Here is a 22,301-nt window from a genome sequence, read left to right on the forward strand (position 1 = left end):
AAGGTTCAGCTACCCTCTACTTCATTATGACAAGGAGTTAATGAAAATAAGTCTTAAAACAATTATCATATGTAAACACTCAATAAGCAAATATTCTATTACAAGCAGACTTATATTACTTGTCTGCCTTGGTTTTACAGGGTTGTCATAGCAAAATACCAGAGATGAATGATTAAACGATAGAAATTTGATTTCTCATAGTTTAAAGGCTGAAGCTAAATCATCTTGGTTGGTTTCTGGTGAGGGTCCTCTTCCCGGCTTGTAGAGTAGCTCCCCTATCCTTAGAAGACAATCCAAGGCCCAAAGGGGATGCTGGACATTGTCAGAAGTTAGATGGCGGAGCTGAGCTCTATGTTGTTTCCGTTAGAAGCCTGAAGAGTTCCCATAATCTGTTAGGAGCCTCAACTCAGGCCAAGCAGAGAGTTATGGCTTTAATGCAGAAAAGAATTTAAGGGACTGGAGAGATGGCTCAGCAGTTAAGAGCATTGCCTGCTCTTCCAAAGGTCCTGACTTCAATTCCCAGCAACCACATGGTGGCTCACAACCATCTGTAATGAGGTCTGGTGCCCTCTTCTGGCCTTCAGGCATACACACAGAAAGAATATTGTATACATAATAAATAAATAAATATTAAAAAAAAAACAGAAAAGAATTTAAGAACCCATCAGTATGAAGCAGAATTGGAGATTTTATTAGATACTTTAATACAGTATGGGTATGATGGTGTACACCTTTAATCTCAAAACTCAGAAGGCAGAGGTAGGTAGATCTCTGTGAATTCTCAGCCAGCTTGGTTTACATAGCACATTCTAGAATAGCCAGGGCTATATAGAAAAATCCTGTCTCAAAAAGAAAAAAAGGAAGGAAAGGAAGGGAGGAAGGGAGGGAGGGAGGGAAGGAGGGGGAGAGAGAGAGAAAGAAAGAGATAGACAGAGAGACAGAGAGAAAGAGAGGATTTTAATACAGGTTTTAAGCATGAGATGAGGGCTAAGAGAAAGAGCTGATCAGAAAGAGTGTATAACATACTCAAATGTCAAGTGGGCTCAAGGGAGAGCTGCCATTGCTGTGTTAGTGTTAGATATGTGTTCCTTTTTGGTGGCTTTCAGGTTATATCTTAAGAGGTTATTAAGAGGGGCTAGAGAGATGGCTCAGCAGTTAAGATCACTGGTTGTCATTCCAGAAGAGCTGGGTTCAGTTCCCAGGACCTACATGGTAGCTCAGAGCTCTCTGTAACTCCAGTTGCAGAGGATCTGATGCCCCCTTCTAGCCACCAAGGCACTGCATGTAAGTGGTACACAGGCATTCATGCAAATAAAACACCCGTACCTGGTGCAGGAGAATTGTCTATATTCTGTCAATTATGTTTTAAATAAACGCTGATTGGCCAGTAGCCAGGCAGGAAGTATAGGCAGGACAACCAGACAGGAAGTAGAGGTGGGGAAATGAGAACAGGAGTATTCTGGGAAGAAGGAAGCTTCCTTCCCAGTCCTGTCCAGACACCGAAGAAGCAGGATGTGATCTGCCCCACTGGAAAAGGTACTGAACCATGTCGCTAGCATAGATAAGAATAATGGGTTAATATAAGTTATAAGAGCTAATACGAAGCCTGAGCTAATGGGCCAATCAGTCTATAACTTATGTAGACCTATGTGTGATTTTCTTTGGGGGCTTACCGGCTGTGGGAACTGATCAGGACATAAACCCCAACAAGCAGGTCTCATGTTACACATACTCATAATTTTTTTAAAAAAGTTATTAAGCATGCTCACTTTGGCAGCACATATACTAAAATTGGAACAATACAGAGAAGACTAGCATGGTTCCTGCATAAGGATGATATGCAAATCCATGAAGTATTTAATATTTTTATACCCATAAGAGACCTGGTCCTTTCTAAAGAGAAAGAGAAGAGGAGGGAGTTGGACATACAAAATTAAAGGTAAAAAAACAAATGGTAAATATAGATTAATAAAACCGGGCTAAGTTATAAGAGTTATAAATCAAGGCTAAGGCTGAGTTTTCATAATTGAGCCTCTGTGTCGGTACTTGTGAGTTGGCAGCCCAAGAAAAAATCCGACTCAGTCCTCTCCATTCACTCCTCTTCTGTTTTAAATGCCATATTCTGTAGGTCTCCGAAGTGTTTAAAGACCACCTATCTAGTTAAAATATATCTCTGTTTGATCTTGAAAAGACACCTAACAAGTTTGACTGTTATAGATGACTAACTACTAACCTGTCTTTATTATCCTAAATAGCTTTCAAGAACTAGAAATTTAGCCGGGCGGTGGTGGCGCACGCCTTTAATCCCAGCACTCGGGAGGCAGAGGCAGGCGGATCTCTGTGAGTTCGAGGCCAGCCTGGTCTACAAGAGCTAGTTCCAGGACAGGCACCAAAAAAGCTACAGAGAAACCCTGTCTCGAAAAATCAAAAAAAAAAAAAAAAAAAAAGAACTAGAAATTTACATTACATTACATTTTAAAATGAGCTGCATAGGCACCATACCTTAAACACATATATGTGTGTATTAACAAAAATAACCTTAAATTTATATCAATATACTGAAATCCATACCAATGCAAAATATTTGAGTCTAGTGGTTGTTCAAAAGTAATCAACCCTTTTATTGCATCATTTCTGTAGTATATCCCTCCCCCTTTTCCCTTCAGAAAGAAATCCCTGACTCTTATCTCCTTTGTTTAGCTTTTTTCCTGACCATGACCAACAATCAGCCCCCATAAATAATGATAAGCATCCACAATGCATTGAAGGACCAAAAATCACCTACCCCACCTCTTGGGAATGTGGGCATCATGTTCTGTAGATTGCTTCCTGTTGTCTGGGGGTGATAGCATCTTCAGGGGACCCTGAGAAAATTGTGATAATGGTCAAATCCTGGGAGAGCTAGCTGTATCTTTTGTTGTCCGTTCTCTGTGTAAGATTCTGGAGTCTTGGGTGGAGTCCTACATAAGGCTGGACCATCTCAGCTCGACACTTGGAAGTTGTTTCGGATCCAGAATTTTGAGGAAACTGCAAGAGAGGCATCCTGAGAGGCTGGGTCACCTGGGCCACTTGTCTTCATTGGCATCTGGTCCTTTTGTTCTGAAAACACAAACTTTTAACACAAATATGGTGGCATGTACAAGTCTGCTAAAGATTTTCTATTTTGTTTGATCCAGTAAAAGGTATCTGTCAACTTTAATTTAACCATTTTACTTTACATGAAAAAAATCATTATAATCCAATTTGTTCCATGTAAACATACCCCACCACAAAAAAAAAAAAAAAAAAAAAAAAATCAGGAGAAACATTGTTGTCTGGGAAAACAGGGCATGAAAATCAAACCAAACGCGGAAGAGTAAACGTTTTCCCTTTAGGGTCAGCAGCTCCAGCTGACACGCGTCGTAGTAGCGACCGCACTTGGAAGGTGGGGACCCGCGACCCTCCGCAGGCTCCGCAGCCAGGCCGAGCGGGCGAGCGGGCGGGGTCCACCGAGCGCGGACCTCCCGCGCACCTCCCACGCGCCTAGAGCGACAGCGGCGGACCGCGGGGCGGCGCACTTCCGGCCGCGCGTCTCTGCTCGTGCACCGCTGGGCCTCGGAGCCGGCCTGCGCCTCCCTCGCCTCCGGCGGGCCTCGGAGAGAGGGTGAGTGGGGCAGGACGCCCGAGGGGGGCGGGCGCAGAGGTCCCGGGAGCGCCAGACGGCGAGGACGCGCCGAGTGGTGCCCGGAGCTGGCCACAGGCCTGGCCACTCACTCTCAGGCCCACACAGCTCCTTCATCTCCAGAATGATGGGCGGCGTCATCACCCTCCTGCACCCCAGGCCTTGACACTGCCTTCCTGGAAACTGAGGAGCGGCTGGGCTCCGCTAGTAACCCAGGGACTGTGGGAGGCCCCACGGTGAGCAGAGATTGTGATCTGCAGCCAGGCCCGCAGTGACAAGTGACAGCATTGTCAAGGCTGAAATTACTACGCATGCTCTCGAACGTGGATGACAGTCTTGGGAAAGCCAGCAGCTGCTTTTTGTCCAAGAAGACAGGGACCAAATGTGGTTTGCTAGCATTTAATTCCTAATAACCTAGAGAGATGCATGTCACCAAACCACCATTGCTTAAATAATTGCTGTTTGCCACCTTACCTGCTGGGAGGGTTTTGATTATTGAGTCTAATTTTAAACTTTGTACTGGAGAAATTTTCAAGCATACATGGGGAAAAAAAAATCCCAATTCATGATCAAGCTTGTTTCACCCATTACCCACTTTCCCACGGTTGTTTTAAAGCCATTCTGAAATGTACCCATTCCATCTGCTAAATGCTTGTCGATAAGCATTTATGTTTTTGAACATAAAGTTATCATCTATCTAGTTAGCATTTCATACTATCATCTATTATCCAATTAGTGTTTACATTTCCCCTCTTGTCTCTTCCCTTGCCAGTTTATCCAAATCAGGAGCCAAACAAGCTGCACATTATTACAGAGATTTCTCCCATCTCTTTCGCTCTCCTAATCCTCCCCTCTCTTCTTTTTTCCCTGTATTGTACTAGCTGAAAAACCATGCCGTGTGTCCTATGTATTTTCCTACCACCTGCATATTGTCATATACAGGATTTCCTTAGTAAAGTGGTATTTAGCCTTTTCTGGTTCTGGTTCTATTTTGGCAAGAAAACCTCATGGAGGCCTACCGTTCATTTCATACTGCACCATCAAGACTTAGATAAGATCTTGCCTCTCTTCATGGATCTTTAATATGTAAAGCGCACCTCAGGGTAAGCAGATAATTGAGTAAGGAACAACTAAGGGCTACTCACCTTGTGGCAACCCCTAATGAAATAATGGATCTTGCCAGTGATCATCTGTAGACGTTAACAGCAGAAAAGGAGGCATTTCTAACACTGTGTCCGTCCTCTTGGAAGCCCCTCCTACCCAGCTGGGTTGGAGAGGAATCCAGGTTGCCCAGGAGAATTTGAAGCTCCATGAATACTCTGTGACAATGTATTGAACTGACATGTCTAATTCTGTGTGTGTTTCAGATCTCTCCTTTTCTTTGTTTTTGTCTCAAGATAGGGTTTCTCTAGGCCAGATTGACCTCAAACTCTAAATCCCTCTACTTAAGCCTCTCGTCATGGTAGGGTCCGAGGTGTTCACCAACACACCCAGTTGGAATTTGTGTTGATGTGTGCACACACATGTTTACACACGTGTGTGCCAGTGCATGTGGAGGCCAGAAGTCAATGTTACATGTCTTCCAGATCACTCTCTACCTTAGTCTTTTGAGGTAGGCTAAGGTCTTTCACTCATAGGCTGTCTAGACTGGCTGGCCAGTGAGTTCCAGGGATGTGCTTGTCTGCGTCCCCAGCCCTGCGGTTACAGACACCCTTGCCAGGCCAAGGTTTTTATGTGGGTGCTGGGGATCTGTACGCAGACCTCATGCTGTGTGTCTGGTACTTTACTTGGCTGAGATATTTCTCTAGCCTCTGAAAAGGTTCAACTTGGGTTTGTTTTTGTTGTTTTGAGATAAGTCCTTACTGTGTAGCCTTAGATGGCCTAGAGCTTGCTATGTAGACCATTTAGAGAGAGAGCTGCCTGCCTCTCTTCTGAGAACTGGTATTAAAGGCATGTGCCACCATGCCCCACCTGAATATTTTTTTTAATAAACCACATTTTTAATGTTGACTGATGATTTCAGGCTATGATCCTTGAGCTACAGTTTTCTACCAAGGCATTCTTGTTTGTTTCCTGGGCTGGTTTGAAAGTATCTCTTGTAGCTCAGTCTGACCTTAAAGTTGCTATGTAGCTGAAGCTGGGGGTTTTGGTCTCCCAGATCCTCTTAGCTCCACTGTCTGAGTGCTTGGATCACAGGTGTGCACCACCTAGCCTGCTTCACTAAATACTTCTAAGCGTGATTCGGTATTAGAATTCTGGGGAACAACCCCTCTACCCTCTTAAAAACAATGCTTATCAAGTGCCTTAGAGAATTTCCTGGTTAATTGTTCTGGGATGGGCCCTAATCATGGGTGTTTTACAGCTCCCTGAGTAATTATGATGTGCTTTTCGTTTTCCAACCCCTTGTCTAGATCCATTCTTTGTTAGGGATTGCAAACTGATTATGTAAAATAGGGATAGGAGCCGCAGATAGGAGATTAGGAAACACTGCTTGGGCGTGAAAATGCCCATCCCCGAGAGCCCTGAATGGAGACTCTTAGTTTTGATAATTTGGACTCAGCTAAATTCACATGTACATATCATTTGGCTTTTGATTCATCTTTTTCTATAAACTCTAGCACTGTTCTTGGTAAGGAGGAGACACATTGGAACTTCTCTTTCCACGGTTCTGGACAGAACTGTAAAGAAACTCTTCCTTCCATCAGTTCTGTCTCTCAGTTTCTCAGTGGCAAACAACATGAACGCCAGCAACAGTTAGCACCCTGTTCTTCCTTCTGCGTTTAAATTAGCTTTCTACATTATCCCTCCACTTCCTGAAAAGTGCAGTGCAACAAGGAAGGGGTGCAGTAAGCCTGCAGACACTAAATTACTTAGTTGTCAAAAGGTGAGCTTGGTCTTAGAGGCAAAAATGCAGAGTAACTCATGGAAGGGATGCTAACAGTAACCTTAATGCTTGGGTGTAGATAACCACTTTCAAACCTCTTCCTTAGTTTCTACTGTTCCACACAGATATATATATATATATATATATATATATATATATATATATATATATATATATATATATATAGAGAGAGAGAGAGAGAGAGAGAGAGAGATGACCTACTGAATCCATTTAGTGTTGCTCATGTGTGCATATGTTTAGGGCTGACCAGCTGGGATTGGATAACAAGGGAGTGGAGGAAGCCCTGAGTGAACTGAGTGAATGTGTGCTGTTGACATGTACACAGCCATGTCATGGACCCCAGCCTCAGACCCAGACCCATGGGAAAAAGGCAAAGCATATGCCTTCCCACCCAGGGTCCCACTCAGAGGGGTGGCAAAGCCTGCCTGGGGAGTGTTGACAATGTGTGCAGAAGGTGTCCACCTTAGCACCTCACCTGCTCCCATTCAGAGACTGCTCCTGCTGACATTAGCTAGCCTTGCCTTCCTGTTTAATAGTGGCCCTGCCTCCTTATTCAGCTATGTGCAGTAGTCCTTTCTGTTCAACTCTCTAGAACAAAAGTGCTGAGCTTCTGGGATGTTGGGTTGGTCCATCAGATAGCCCAGTCCATCCAACTCCAGCTGTCTGTGTATGTGTGTGTATATTTGTGCTTTCTTCGTTCCCTTGCCACCACAGTCACGTCTGTCCCTGGATCCATGCAGGACACAGCAGATAACCTGTCATGTGACTGGCTGGGTGGACACAGCAGATAACCTGACATGTGACTGACTGGTCCCTGGAAAAAAACTGATTCTCCCTCCCTAAGCACCCGTTGATTGTAGCTCTTCCTCTAGGGGTGGGACCTTTTGAAATTTCCACCATCCAGGTGGTCACATGGACTGGTATTATCATTTGCAGCCCATGCCTAGGCAGCCATGCTGTTGAGACTTCACGTGTGTTGCTTCCCGGTCATATTTAGAAGGTACTGTCTAGCAGCAGGCATCCTGGTCATCTAACCCTTACAAAATCTTTCTGCTGCTTCTTAGATTTGCCTTAGCCTGAGATTTTGTGGATGTTTTACCTTTTTCCTGTCATTTGACTGAGTTTTTGATACACGGATGTTACAAAATGCTGTAACATTGTTTTTAGATTTCAGAGCTTCTTGTCTGTGCAGGAAAGATTTTTCTACTTCCCAAGTTACATATTCTTCTGCTCCCCCACCCCCACCCCAGTGCTGGGGCTGGAACCAGAGCTTCTTCCACATGAGGCAAAGGCTCACCTATTGAACTATATATCCCCAGCACCCTCCTAATTTTAAAGCATATCCAACTCATTTGGAACTGGTCATTCATAAGTTTCAGTTAGCCCTCATATATTGTGTATGACACATCCCATCACAGACAGAGATCAGAAGTGGCACAGTGCCTAGATCTAGTGAGAATGGTGCCAGGAGCGGGCAGAAATCTACATCCGCTGGGTCGCAGATCACTGAGAAGAGTAGCTAGAGTCCCGGCTAGAGGCACACTTCCGGCAGCTCCTCTGTGCACCAGGCCCTGTGCTTGAGCCTCGGGACTTGGAGGAGAAGGCAAAGGTGTGCTCTAAACCAACCATGAACTCTGCCCTTGAGGGAAGGACACCATATGCACTGCTGCGAAAAATCTGCAGGTGTCCTCGACCTTCCCGGGAAAGGGCTGGTCTCCATGGCCGCCACTCGGTGAGCATGATCAAATACTATCCCTTGTTCAGAACCTTAGCCAGATTCAAGTTTTATTAGGACTTAAAAAACATGAACTAGTACAAGTATGGCGCCTTCTCACCCTCTACTCCACACTTCTGTACTAACATGAGTCTGGTAAGTTCATGAGCCAGTATAGTCAATTTTTAACAAATGTTATTTGAATTTTTGTGTTGTGTAGTGTATGCACTGATACATAACAATATTTCTTTGTCTGTATATGTGGTACTGGAGTCAAATCCAGAGCTTTATACATACTGTATCCCAGTTACATCCCCATTTCCGATATAACAGCATTGCTGACTTGATTGCGTCATGTAGAATGGTTTTGTTTCTTTAGAAATGCGCGTCCCCTATTAATCCTTTTACTGCTGTCACCAGCAAACCCCCATCGCTTTACTACCTCTGTAGTTTGTCTTTTTGAGATTATCATAGGGTTGGAATTCAACTACAGTGCTTTACTTAGAGTGCCAAGTACCAAGCCCAGAGCCCAGTACGTGCCAGGCAAGAGCTCTACCATTGAACTAAGTCCCGACCCTTCAACTATAGGTTTTTAAAATATATATATTGGGCCGGGCGGTGGTGGCGCACGCCTTTAATCCCAGCACTCGGGAGGCAGAGGCAGGCGGATCTCTGTGAGTTCGAGACCAGCCTGGTCTACAGAGCTAGTTCCAGGACAGGCTCCAAAACCACAGAGAAACCCTGTCTCGAAAAACAAAAAAAAAAACAAAAAAACAAAACAAAACAAAACAAAAAACCACAGAGAAACCCTGTCTCGAAAAACCAAAAAAAAAAAAAATATATATATATATATATATATTGATTGATTGATTGATTTGTGTATAGAGGGAGTGTGGAGGTAAGAGGACAACTAGGAACAGGTTCCCTCCACCATGTGGATTCCAGGGGTCATACTCAGTTTGTCAGATGTAGTGGCAAGTGGCTTAACTTTAATGCTTTGTGTGTGTGCGCACATGCATGTGCACATGTGCCTGCAGCTGTATAAGGTTTGATGGCTTGTAGTTTCAACCAGTTACGATATAATCAGAACTGGGGGTATAGCTCAGTGTTAGAGTACCTGCACCATCTTAAACCACCAAACAAATCATTTTAGCCAGAGAATGAATAGGGGTCGAAGGGATAGCTCCACGGAGAACTCATGTTCAGCCAGTGTGGAGATCTAGGTTCAGTTCCCGCACCAAAATCAGTCAATCAGTCAACAAATCTCAGAGGAATGTGTTTTGGTGCAGTAATTTTTTAAAAATAACCCCCAGGTAATATTTCTGTTGCAGGTTGAAAGATGTCTATGGATGTGACCTTTCTTGGGACAGGAGCAGCATATCCATCCCCAACCCGGGGTGCCTCCGCTGTGGTTCTTCGGTGTGAGGGCGAGTGCTGGCTCTTTGACTGTGGGGAGGGAACACAGACTCAGCTTATGAAAAGCCAACTTAAAGCAGGTTAGTGTGCACCCAGCTTTGTTGGATTGTCTTTGGTTGTGTTTCATGTCTTGGCTCTCAGGGAACCTCTTGTTGTGTAACAGCCCTGAAGTAACATCCACTTAAGAGCTAGGGCTCTGTCTGGCAAGACTTGGAAGAGCATCCGGCATCCAGCAGTGCCTGCTGAATGTCATATATGCCTTTACTTGCTTCTCACTCATCCTGCAAGTGTTGAGAGAAGATTAATGAGCATGCAGGATAGTGAGAGACACAAGAGTTGTAGCAGATGAACCCTGCCCTAACAGAGGGCTTGTGGCCAAACTGGTCTCCTGCAGGAGATAGCATTATGGGAGAATGCAAAGGGCAGGCAGGCAGTCGATGGACAGACGAGGATGCTCCCTTGCTCTCATGGTAGCCATCTCAGACAAGTTTATCTATGAATTACCGAGAGAGGAAAACTCCCTGGCCTGGGGAGAATGGAAGTCCAGCTTGAGGGAATGGAGTAGAGAGCCCAGACCAGCACCTGGAGCAGAGGATTCCAGTGGTGAAAGCTCTCAGCCTGGAAACAGCAGACCTGGGTGTTAGGCCCAGTTGTATCTCTGGTTTGACCTTAGCAGAGCAGAGGGCTTAATCCGAACAGGGATACGAACTGCCTAAAAGAAATGCTATAAACCAGGTGTGTGGCACTTGCTTGGAATCCTAGAACTCAGGAGGTAGAGAGGATAGCCTGAGCTACACAGTGAGCCCTTGTCTCAGAAAAAAATTAAAGGAATTATATATATTAAGTAATTCATACCTTCCGTGGCTGCTTCCATCTCATCATTTAAATCTTTAAAAATAATTTCTAATATCTCATCAATTATCAGGTTTTCAACATTTAAATCTCTTCTCAAAGGCTATTTCCTCAGGGTTTCCTGAACCTCCTGGGTTAAGTACCTTCCTCCTACTCCAGTCATTCCTTTATTTTATAGACTTTATTAACTTCTTAGCATCATTAGTGTCTGGAACTATGCTATTTAAGTAGTTTTTGTGTTTGCACATTGATGTGGAGTTAGGTAGGTTTATTGACACTTGTGTGCTTGGTAAATGCATAACAGGTTCCTGTTCATGGTGAACAGGTGGACATTTAGGGTCCTACTCTTGAGGTCTTGATAAATCATAGTTGCCACAGGTCATCAGAGAGTGTGCACTTGGTCTTCAAAGAAACGTACTTCTAGTGTCCAGGAACCAGCAGCCATCAATCATGTAGATACAGGAAAAAAAGGGAGGTGTTTTTAAATACATGCAGCATGAAAAAGGAAGGACTAATTATGGTAGAATGTATGCTTAGTATGTGTACCACCGTGTTCCAGTCCCCATTATTGAAACCAAAACCAATAGAGCAGAAGAAATGAGTACTAGGTGATTCCTAAAAGCATTACAACAGCACAACGATACAAGTGATAACATTGTTCATGGGTCCATTTGCAAGGCCCTGGATTCAGCCCCAAACTAAAAAAATTAATTATATATTTATATGTGTGTGTGTGTGTGTGTGTGTGAGAGAGAGAGAGAGAGAGAGAGAGAGAGAGAGAGAGAGAGAGAGAGAGAGAGAAAGAGAGAGAGAGAGAGAGAACTGGCAATTGAGTGCTCTACCACTGAGCCATATCCTAGTACTTTTTATTTTGAGGTAAGAATTTGCTGTTACCCATTGACTGTCCTTGAATTCACTCAGTAGTCGGGAAGGCCTTGAACTTGTGGTCTTCCTGATTCAACTTTCCCAGTAGTTGGAACAGTAGGCTTGTGGTACCAGGTCTGGCTAGTGTGTGTGTGTGTGTGTGTGTGTGTGTGTGTGTGTGTGTGTGTGTGAGCTGGAGCTGAAGGGAGGAAGGGAAGGAAGAAAACCATGTTGTTGAGGCTGCTCTAGTAGCACATTCCTGTTAGCCCGGTACTTAGGTAGAAGCAGGAAGATTAGGAGTTCATGGTTATCCTCTGTTTTTGTAAAGCCTGAGCTACATGAGACCTTGTTTCAAAGGAACAAAACTTCTTAATTATAACATTTTTGAACACATATTTTTAATGAAGAAATTCAAATAAAACAAAACTAAAAGGTGTATGTAAATAAGAAAAGAAAAGCCCAAGTCTTCCTCACATAGACACCCCCAAAAACCTCTCTCTCTTTTCTTGGAGGCAGGGTTTCATGTAATCACGAGGCTTTGAGCTTGTTATGTAGCCCATGACTTTGACTATCAACCCTCCTGCCTTGTTTTTTTCCTGTGGTACTGGGGAGTGAACTCAGGACTTCATGAATGATAGACAAACACTCTCCCACAGTACCTACGTTCCTAGCTCCCACAGGAACATTCTACAAATACAGATGTGGTGATGGTGTCCATATGTATAGAAGTATGTGTAATTTGACTAATTGGAGCCGCACTTTACTCGACATTAACTACTTTTGATGTTTTTAGCTGAGCAGTGTATTTATCACATATTGTAGAACAGCAGATCTAATTGCACCGCCATGCTCACCTAAGGATGCGCAGTGTTCTGCCTCTCTGTGGGCAGCGTTCCCCCCACTTCCTTCTGCTTAGGGGAAGGGAATCGGGTGTGATCTTCACTCTTCATCTGTCCGCTTCCTCATACCTTTGATAACTGTGGTTGCCATTCCTTGTCTCTCAGAAATCACATTTCCCGAAAATGAAATGCCTGGCCTTGAAACTGATAACTGTGGGAAGCAGTTTTTCTCTTACTTTGTTTGCCGCGCTTGTTCTGGGTTCCCAGGCTGTTTTGTGTTCAGTGTTGACTTTGTTTTGCAATAGATAGTGAGAAGACCTAGAAAGCCTGATGTTGGCAGTTTTGAGGCCAACATGGGATCTGGATTCGGTAACTGCTGTAGTTCTTTTGTTTCTAGAGTCCTTGGGTCATATTAAGAGACAGCCTGGAAAGGGAAAATGGGAAATTTAAGGACTATCCTTTCATTTGAAGTTTTTTTTTTTAAAAAAAAAAAAGCGGTAAAATATGAAGGCTAAAAGGGGCCCAGGAGTATAGCTCAGTGAGCACTCGCTAAGTATGTGTGTGGCACCCTAGATTCAAGCCCCAGCACCATACAAAATAGCTCTGAGCCAGCTATTGTTCTAGGCCACTGCAGCCTAGGCAGCCTAGGCGTAGTCCTTCTGGGAAGTCTTGCTTTGAGAGCATTTGCTGTCAGAACAAATCACAGTGTGATAAACTGTTCCTGTTCTTTTATGGTATCAATAAACTGCTCCTGTACTTTTATGGTATCACATACTTCAGATAGGTGGCCCTTGAGCCTGTTCTACTGGAAATATGCTGTTTGTGATTGTTACTTTCAAAATGCCCATGGTACATCTCAGAAAATGCTGATGTGGCATCCTGCCATTTACCAGCAGTAAATTCAGTTTACCATTAGCTAAATCAAGTTATGACTAAGCCAGTGTGCACTGACAAAGCTGTTGTGTAGATTCAGACTGGAAACAGGAGCTGGGCCCATGTGCTCGTGTAGTATGATCAGAGATCTGCCTTCAGTCTGCAGCCTGGCATTTGGTGTTCATGGCCCGCCTCTTCTCTCACCTGTTCCTTTTCTAGTTACCGTACTCTTCCTCCTTCTTCTTTCTTCCTCAGGCCTTGTCCTCTTTGTCCTTCCTCCACATCCTCACTGGGACACATAGTTCAGTCTTCATTGGTGACCCTATCCAGGAAGGAGACCTTAAAAGGCAGTTTTGGGGTTAGGCCTGATGCAGTCAGTTAGAACCGTAGAAAATTCCACTTGTCTGTCAGTACGTCTCAGAGGACTGACAGCGGACAGTGTAGCTGAAAGATACTTTGACACTTGAGGCCTAGTTATCTTGATGAATGTTTTTTTTTCTAAAGTGAACAGTTGACCTACAAGTGTTTTGTTTTTGAGATTTATTTATTTATTTCATATACAACATTCTGCCTCCATGTATGTTTGCACACCAGAAGAGGGCAACAGATCTCATTATAGATGGTGTGAGCCACAATGTGGTTACTGAGAATTGAACTCAGGACCTCTGAAAGGGCAGTCAGTGCTCCTTACCTCTGAGCCATCTCTCCAGACCTCTTGATGAACTTTTATATTTCACTTTGGAAAATGAGGATATGTAGGAAAACACTTGGAAAGCTGTAAAGCATTATAATTTGAATATTTTCATAGAAAAAAAATAATATCCTGTTTAAACCATCTGGTGGAACTGGGCCTGGTAGTTTACACCTATAATTCTATCACTTGGGAGGCTAAGGCAGGAGAATTGCCACAAGTTTAAGGCTGCCTGCATTACATGGTGAGTTCCAGGTTAGCATTGGCTACAGAGTGAGATCTTTTTTTTTTTTTTTTTTGGTTTTTCGAGACAGGGTTTCTCTGTGGTTTTGGAGCCTGTCCTGGAACTAGCTCTTGTAGACCAGGCTGGTCTCGAACTCACAGAGATCCGCCTGCCTCTGCCTCCCAAGTGCTGGGATTAAAGGCGTGCGCCACCACCGCCCGGCCAGAGTGAGATCTTGTCTCAGAAAGCAACCAAGTAGTGCTGGGTAGATGTCTCAAGGGTAAGAGTGCTTGCTGTCCAGCTCGAGGTCCTGAGTTCAAATCCCCACATCTGTGTAAAGAGCTGGGCATGTCTGGTGCCTTTAACCCCAGCATTAGTGGGTAGTCAGGGAAGCAGAGCCTGGGAACTCACTGATCATCCAGCCTGGTCAAAATGGTGAGCTTCTGGTTTGTAAGAGAGCCTGTCTTAAGATGAAAGTAGGGAGCAGTAGAAGAAGTCACCCAAACACCTCCTCTGATCTCTACGTGCATGTATAGCTACCTATTCATGTGCACATACTACACACACAACACCACATGCACACCCCACAAACGTACAGAAAACATACACCAACTAACAAGACCATAGAGCATAATAAAACCTATCTCTCTTTTTTTCTGGAGTCACGCAGCAAAATGAAAGGAATGAGTAAGTGGATAGTAACATACGGACGTCCAGTTTCAGCTTACTGCTTTTTACGTAAGTTCTTAGGCTTGTTTTAAACTGCTTTGTCTGTGGAACTGAGGGTGTTCCTTAGTGGCAGCGCAGTGGCAGAGCAACTGCTCTGTGTGCACAAGGCTAACATCCAGCATCACACTAAGGGCTGGGGATGTTGAGTCAAATAGTTTTGTTTTGGTTTTTATTTTTGAAAATTATCCTAATACTTTTCTCTGTCTCAATCAAAAGGGAGAATTACCAAGATCTTCATCACACATCTTCATGGGGACCACTTCTTCGGCCTCCCGGGCCTTCTCTGCACTATCAGCCTGCAGAGTGGCTCTGTGGTCACACGGCAGCCTATTGAGATCTACGGCCCTGTAGGGCTTCGGGACTTCATCTGGAGAACCATGGAGCTCTCCCACACAGAGCTGGTTTTTCCTTATGTGGTCCATGAGATAGTGCCTACAGCTGATCAGTGTCCTGTGGAAGAACTAAAAGGATTTTCACATGTGAACGAAGCAGACGGCCCTCCCAAAGGACAGGGACGAACTATCTTGTTAGACACAGAAGAAAACTCCTACTGTCTGGTTGATGACGAGCAGTTTGTTGTAAAAGCATTTCGTCTCTTTCACAGAATTCCATCCTTTGGTTTTTCAATTGTGGAAAAGAAACGTGCAGGTAAACTCAATGCACAGAAGCTGAAAGACCTCGGTAAGTATGCCTTTCCTTCTTTATCTGAGCTGTCTTACCGGAAGCCACTGGGAGTGCCAGGGTAGCCTCTTTCCTGTGTGGTCACAGTAAGCACTCACTTCCTTTGCCCAAAATTTGCTTATTAAGGAAAATCTTTGGTGTCTAAAGATACTATTCAGAACAAAACTAGAATATTTAATATATATGAATCTTTTCTCGTTAGTTTCCTGGATTCACATTCTTTTTTCTTCCTTTTTTGCTGCATTGGGGATTGAATCTAAGACACAACCTAAACAAGCACTGAGCTCTATCTCCAACTTGTTTATTATTTTTTACCTGAGCCAGGGTTTCACTAAGTTGCTCATGGTGGCTTTGAATGTGAGATCATTCTGAGAAGCTGGGATACAGCCTGTATGACCAGGCCCAGCTCTGACTTGGTTGGCAAGGTGGCTTGAATTGGGCTGGTAAGTCCATGATTTATCTTTATTTCCTTTTTGTTTTATTTTGGTCGTGCTAGGGTTCAAGCCCATGTGCTCTGCCACTAACCTACACTTGAAATCTTTATGTTTTATTTTTGAAGTTGTATTTTCGTTTTTTAAATCTGTTTCTATTTTTATTCTTGTTTGATACAGGATTTTCACTCTGTAGCCCAGCCTGGCCTACAACTCACTATATAGCTCAAATTCAAACTCATGATCCTCCAGCCTCTGCCTCAAGATTGTTTGGAATTGGAAGTGTGCACAGTCCTCAGGTATGTTTTTGATGACATCTTTGTGTGAGGTGTGTGAGCTGTGTGTGTGTGTGCTCTCATCCATGCATGTGCATGCAGAGGTCAGAGGTCAACATGAAGAGTTCTCAATTACTGTCCACCTTTTTGATGCAGGCTCTCTCATTGCACCTAGAGCTCATTATTTTGCCTAGATTGGCTACCCAGCGAGACCCTGGTGCTAAGGTTGCAGCTGGCTTTTACATGGGTGCTGGGATCTGAGCTCAGGTCCTCCATGCACTTTACCTACTGAGGCATCTCCTTGGCCCTTCAGTGCCATCTTTAGTGCAAGGATTTTTGCCATGGGCCTTTTCAACAGCAGCCAACTACCTCAAGACTTCCTTTCTGTCTACCTTGCCTACTTATTCCATCCTGACTGAATTAATTTGACATTCAGGACACTGCACCTTAACTCGTTCTACATATACTATAGTCACCATAGTGGGAAGGAAATACACAAAGACGGGAGAAGGGCCTTGAAGAAGTTGTCTTTTCTCCATGTGAGGCCATGATGCACAAGAAGTGGAGGTCAGGTCCACCCTGTGCCCAGCCATACCACTACACCTGGCATGACATGGATATTCCTGTTGAAAGAACAATAGTGATTCATCTAAATTTTAGTTACCTTCCCCAACTGAAATAATATACTAGATAACAAGGAAAGTGATGCAGTCAGAGGTATTCTTGTCATGTAAATTCTGTGTAAATAGTTATATTTGGAAACTTTAAACATCACTGTTGGAAATATTGACCATATATTTGCAAGTGTTATCCTCTGTGTTAGTCTATATTAAATAACACTGAAGCTTGAAATCTGGAACTACTATCATCTACCAAGAAGATTAACCATGTATGATTGCCTGAAATACCCCATTACCTTATTTTTTGTGGTTTTGCTTGGTGTGTGTATGTGCATGTGTGTTTGCCGTGGTGTGCAGGCAGGGGTCAGAGGATAACTTTTGGGAGTCGATTCTCTCCTTCCACCGTGTGGGTCTCAGGAAACAAGCTGAGGTCATTAGGCTTGGCTGCTAAGGCCCCTGGCTCAAACTTAGGACCCAGTAGTCCTTTCTACCAGGTCTCTTATTCAGTTAGTCTGTTTGTAGATACTCATTCTGACTGGAGATATTGACTATATGATTATTTAGATGTACTCTTTGATGTTGTAGTAAATAAAGGATCCCCAAACTGTTATTCTCATGCAAAGCAGAAAATCAAAGCTGGTATCTCAAGTATAGTAAGGCCTAAGTGATACTTTAGAGCTTAAAAGTCAGCTCACACGTGTGCTAGGAAAAGCGTAAAGCCATTGTTAATAGCAACACTGAACTTTTAAAATGTTTAAATATCCCAGTTGTAGGAAAGCCTCTCTTGCAGTTTTGGAAATGATCAGATGTCTTTAACTTTTAAATTTTATGTGTATGGATGTTTTGTGTGCATTATGTATGTACCATATACCTGTCTGTCATCCTCAGAGGCCCTGGTACTGAAGGTACAGATATTTGTGAACTGTCATGTGGGTGCTAGGAATTGATTTCAGGTCCTTTGGAAGGACAACAAATGCTCTTAACTGCTGAGTTAAGACCCCTGGATGCTTTTGCTATTTGCTGTTTGCTGTGCTGTTAAAGTTGTTTCTTTACAAATCATAATTCCATGTCCTTGATGTAATGTTATCTGTTTCTGCATCATCAGGTGTGCCCCCAGGTCCTGCCTATGGGAAGCTGAAAAATGGAATTTCAGTTGTTTTGGATAATGGAGTTACAATTTCTCCCCAAGATGTCTTAAAAAAGCCTATGGTTGGAAGAAAAATCTGCATATTGGGTGACTGTTGCGGGGTTGTGGGTGATGGAGGAGTGAAGCTGTGCTTTGAAGCAGACCTGTTGATCCACGAGGCAACTCTGGATGATTCTCAGATGGACAAAGCAAAAGAGCATGGCCACAGCACACCCCAGATGGCAGCGACATTTGCGAAGCTGTGCCGTGCAAAGAGGCTGGTCCTGACTCACTTCAGCCAGCGGTACAAACCGATTGCTTTGGCTAGAGAAGGAGAGACAGATGGAATTGCAGAGCTGAAAAGGCAAGCTGAGTCAGTGTTAGATCTCCAAGAAGTGACGCTGGCGGAAGACTTTATGGTGATTGGCATTCCCATCAAGAAATGAGAGCGGTGCTCTGGAAGGCAGACATGGACGTGCTGTGGCTGGTTCCCAGACCTGCACTGCAGGCTTTTATTGTTGGTCGTGAGTGATTTTTTTTCTTTATGTTTTGGATTTTTTTCCTTAAAATTATTTTGTCCCTAATAATCCTTAAGATGGAGCTGGATTGCTGAGCTGACTCAGTAGTGAGAGGGAACAATAAATCATTTTTAAATGATAAAAAATACCCAGCATCCTTCTTAAAGTGCAGATGGGATAAAGTCATAGATTTTTCAGGGGTATTGCTCTCTCACCACAGATAGAAGCCAGTACTCCACGCAGTGTTGGAGTTAGCTCTGCCCAGCTTAACTGCCATTATTGGCAAAGTGTCTAGGACTGGGTCCTCTTGACTACAAAATATTTTGTCAGTTTGTATAGAATTTGTCCTAACATGGAAATAAACGTAGAGGCCATATTGATGGTAACATGGTGGGAGTTCACTGGAATAGTCAGAGCAGCTGGGACTAGCGTTTAGCTTAACATTTTATTCAACATCCCAGTTTCTTTCAACACATGGTCCTGGGTTGTCGCAGTGACTGAGGAAGATGGTGGCTCCACGGTAGCTCAGTTAGTGGGGGTCAGGAATGCTGTGTGTTATGCACAGTTCTGCATAACAATTACCTTGATATTCTAGGCCTGTTCAGAGACACAAAACTTTACTCCCAATGTGAATATACTTTGCCAAAATTGGTGATGTAATGGATTGATTTAATAGACAAGCTGAATCTCCGAATAGATGATAAAGGATGAGTATGATCGAATGAGAATACCACATCAAGTATTATTGGAAAAAAATGAGTCATCGAGTGAAGCTTGTAACTGTGGGGAGAAGTATCCACAAATCCCCCACCCAGGGAGAGGATCTCCTTCCGGGCCAGCGGCCCTGGAGCTGGGCTGTGAGCTGAATGTGCAGGAGGATCCATGGACGAAGTCAGGAGTCAGAGTGGACCCTGCCGCTGCATCACTGAGCTGCCTAGGTGACTCTGGAAGACATGAGTGCTGGACTAGCCTCGGAGAAAAAGGCCGTCTTTTTTCTAAGTGCTTAAATTGAGGGTATATATATAGAGATATTTTATAGATTCTTATACATATGTTTGCGTATGTGCATAGTTTATTCATGCATATTTTTACGTGAAGGCTGGTCTCCCTCCACTATTTTCTTAAATAAAGATATTTTATTGGACAAATAAAAACTAGGAGTTATTATCAAAAAATCCTCTGTAAGAAACTCTGAGGCATTATTTTTGGCAGAATAAAAATAATGAAAGCCATAAAGGGGCAAGTAGCTGAGTGATGTAGAGAAACACTGACTGTAGGGCTTCAAAATAAAGCGCTGGCTAACAGACAAGTCTTTAACTACTCTTCTCATGAGCATTTTCTGTAGCATCAAGTGGTCTCTGAAAGTGTGAGCTTAGTGATTTTATTTCATTTTAGAGTTGTGTCTTGGAGCACTGAGATTGTTTTCTGTTAGTAGAAATAAAGCTGACATGGGGTCTTTATGTATCTCCAAGTCATTCCTTCTTTCTAGTTGATCTCTCTGTTGGGTATGGTGGCACAAGCCTGTTTCGTTTGCATTTGTGAGGGTAAGGCAGGAGAATCAAAATCCAGGAGAGCCTGGCTTACATAGTAAGACTTTAATCTAAAAAAAATTTAAAAAGAAAAGAAAGAAAGAAAAAGGACAGAAATACATCTGACTTATAACATGTATTTTCATATTCATTCATGTTCCTAAGCCCACACAGGAGTGGCCTGTTTTATTAGTCTATTGAAAATACAACTCCATCAATTTAAAAACCCTCTCTCAAGTCCCACCCTCTTCCTGTCTTCTCTCTCCTTTTTAAACAAGTCTCACTGTGTCCTCCTGCTTGAGAGCTGGCGTTATTAAGTATGAATTTGTAATCTGATCATAATGTTTTGAATATTTCTTTACTAAGGTTTGTAATTTTTAGGCTGCGAGTGTAGCTTGGTAGTTAGAACACTTGCATAGAATGTCTGAGGCACTGGGTTTGATTCTGTAGTATAAAAAGGAAAGAAGATTTTTGCCACCTAGTGCAGATATCATTATTATGCCTTTAAGTTAATACATATAATTAAACTCTTATTTTATGTATATTCTGATGCCAGCTTTAAATTTTGCTACTTTTCCCTTTATTAGTGAAATATAAATCCTTCAGTGTGTTTGTCACAGATAGACAGGGGTGACTCTTTCATCTTACAGAGGTGTGTGTTCATAGTGAAGTGTACGAGATCTGTCCTTACTGGCAGATTTGAGGGCTGATGAACTAAGGAAGTAATCAGTGGGAGCATTGCCATCCCATCTTTCTCTTTCTTTTTTTTTCCTTTGAGATGGGGTCTTATGTAGCCCAGGCTAACCTTGAACTTGCTATGTAGCCAAGGATGACCTTGAGCTTCTGATGTTCCTGCTTCCACCTTGAGAATGCAGGGGTAACAGTCAGATGCCATCATACCAGGCTTGTGTGGTACTGGGGATCAAACCCAGGACTTGGTGTCTGCAAAGCAAATACCCTACAAACGGAGCTACATCCCAAAGCCCAAATACATGGAGTTTTTGTTTATTTTGTTCTTTTAGGGGGATATTAAAAGGAAGCACTGGTTGTGACTTTGAGTATTCTCTCTTGACAGAGAAGAGCTAAGTTTAAGGAAGTGCTATGAGTTTATAGTGTGTGATTTTTCTTCTCTTTCTTCAGTGTACAAAAGTGAAAAACAACCATTTAAGGATATCATGTTTTAAAAAGCAAGAAAAGTGTCTGCAAATATAGCTTGGGTAGAAAGTGGTTAGCCTGAATAAGGTATTGGGTTTGATTCCCAGTGCCCCCACTTGACCACCTCCCTGAAGAAAAACAAGGGGGTAGGGGAGGGAATATAAATGGTTAAAAGTATAAGAATTATGAAAATGTGATAAATACACTGTTTTGTATAATTAGTATATGCTAATAACTTTCTAAGTAGAGAAAGCCGCCGTGGCAGAGGGGCAGGAAGTCTGGGGAGCAAAGACCACTTTTGTTGGTGACTTTTGAGTCACCGGTACGAAGGATGTTGTGGCTGTTTGTATGTATATATCCATTTAGTATAGCATTGAATCACAGCACCCATAGGGATAAACCACTTCTCTGAATAATTAGCCGTCCCCACACGGTACTCCAGAGCTGACAGTTCAGCTCCAGTCCTTGTAATGTTCCTGTTTGTCATCTGTACTGTAGCTAGAGTGGTTTTTCCCCCAAAATGTAAAGTTTTGCCATCTCTCCCTAACGTGAAACTTCGTAGTGGTCTGGTTCACTCATCTCTCTCTAACTTAATCTCACTTCTCAGTGCTACTCAAGTTTGCAGCCCCAGCCATGTGGGCCTCCTCTCCGTCCTCCACCAAGGCTTCTGGTGTTCCAGAGCCTTCCTGTGGCCTGCTTCCTTCACCTGAAATGTCGTTGCCGACCCCAAATCAACCTAGAGAACCTGCAGGCCACAGCTCTGCAGCCTCATGGACTTGGCCTGCCCAGCTCCCGCTAGGTGGTGTGTGTGTTTTTCCCAGCGCCTACCCCATCTTGCCGCGCTTGTCACTCAAAGCTTCGCTTCGCCTCTGTATGTGATGTTTCTCTCACACCAGCTCTGTAAGCCACACAAGGGCAGAGCTCTGTCTGCTTCTGTTCCCCTTTATGACTGACCAACTCAGTGCCGAGAACATCATAGGCACCCAATAAATAGTGTTGACTGGATCAAGTGTTCTTGTCCTCTTACTTTGTTAGTGTTTAGCACTGTGTTATCCGATGGATTTTTCCCCCTGATCCGTGTTAAACACAATGCACAAACCAAGTCTCCGACACGGAGGAGGAGGAACAGAACTCTTGCTTGGTGTTAGTGGGCAAATCCTTACAAATAATATTCTGAAACTTTAGTTTGGTGTTTTAAG

General features: G+C 43.4%; 1 protein-coding gene and 1 non-coding gene across 3 annotated transcripts; both read left to right on the forward strand.

The window, feature by feature from the left end:
* Positions 1-1,761: 1,761 nt before the first annotated feature.
* LOC130887092 (U6 spliceosomal RNA) lies at positions 1,762-1,868 on the forward strand. The gene has a single exon (XR_009058327.1). It is a non-coding gene; the product is annotated as a U6 spliceosomal RNA (small nuclear RNA).
* A 1,519-nt stretch (positions 1,869-3,387) lies between these two features.
* Elac1 (elaC ribonuclease Z 1) lies at positions 3,388-22,107 on the forward strand. Of its 2 annotated transcripts, XR_009058300.1 has the most exons (5): positions 3,388-3,643; positions 9,612-9,776; positions 14,984-15,448; positions 17,880-18,424; positions 19,014-22,107. XR_009058300.1 is itself a non-coding variant. In XM_057788837.1 (4 exons), exons 2-4 carry the CDS (start codon positions 9,620-9,622, stop codon positions 18,344-18,346), a joined length of 1,089 nt encoding a protein of 362 aa, XP_057644820.1. In that variant the 5' UTR covers positions 3,389-3,643; positions 9,612-9,619; the 3' UTR covers positions 18,347-22,107. The 2 variants fall into 2 exon arrangements, 1 of the variants encoding a protein (XP_057644820.1); XM_057788837.1 differs by having other exon boundaries at positions 3,389-3,643; positions 17,880-22,107.
* The last annotated feature ends 194 nt before the right edge of the window (positions 22,108-22,301 follow it).

This window comes from Chionomys nivalis, chromosome 14 (genome assembly GCF_950005125.1).
Source record: "Chionomys nivalis chromosome 14, mChiNiv1.1, whole genome shotgun sequence".
NCBI lineage: Eukaryota > Metazoa > Chordata > Mammalia > Rodentia > Cricetidae > Chionomys > Chionomys nivalis.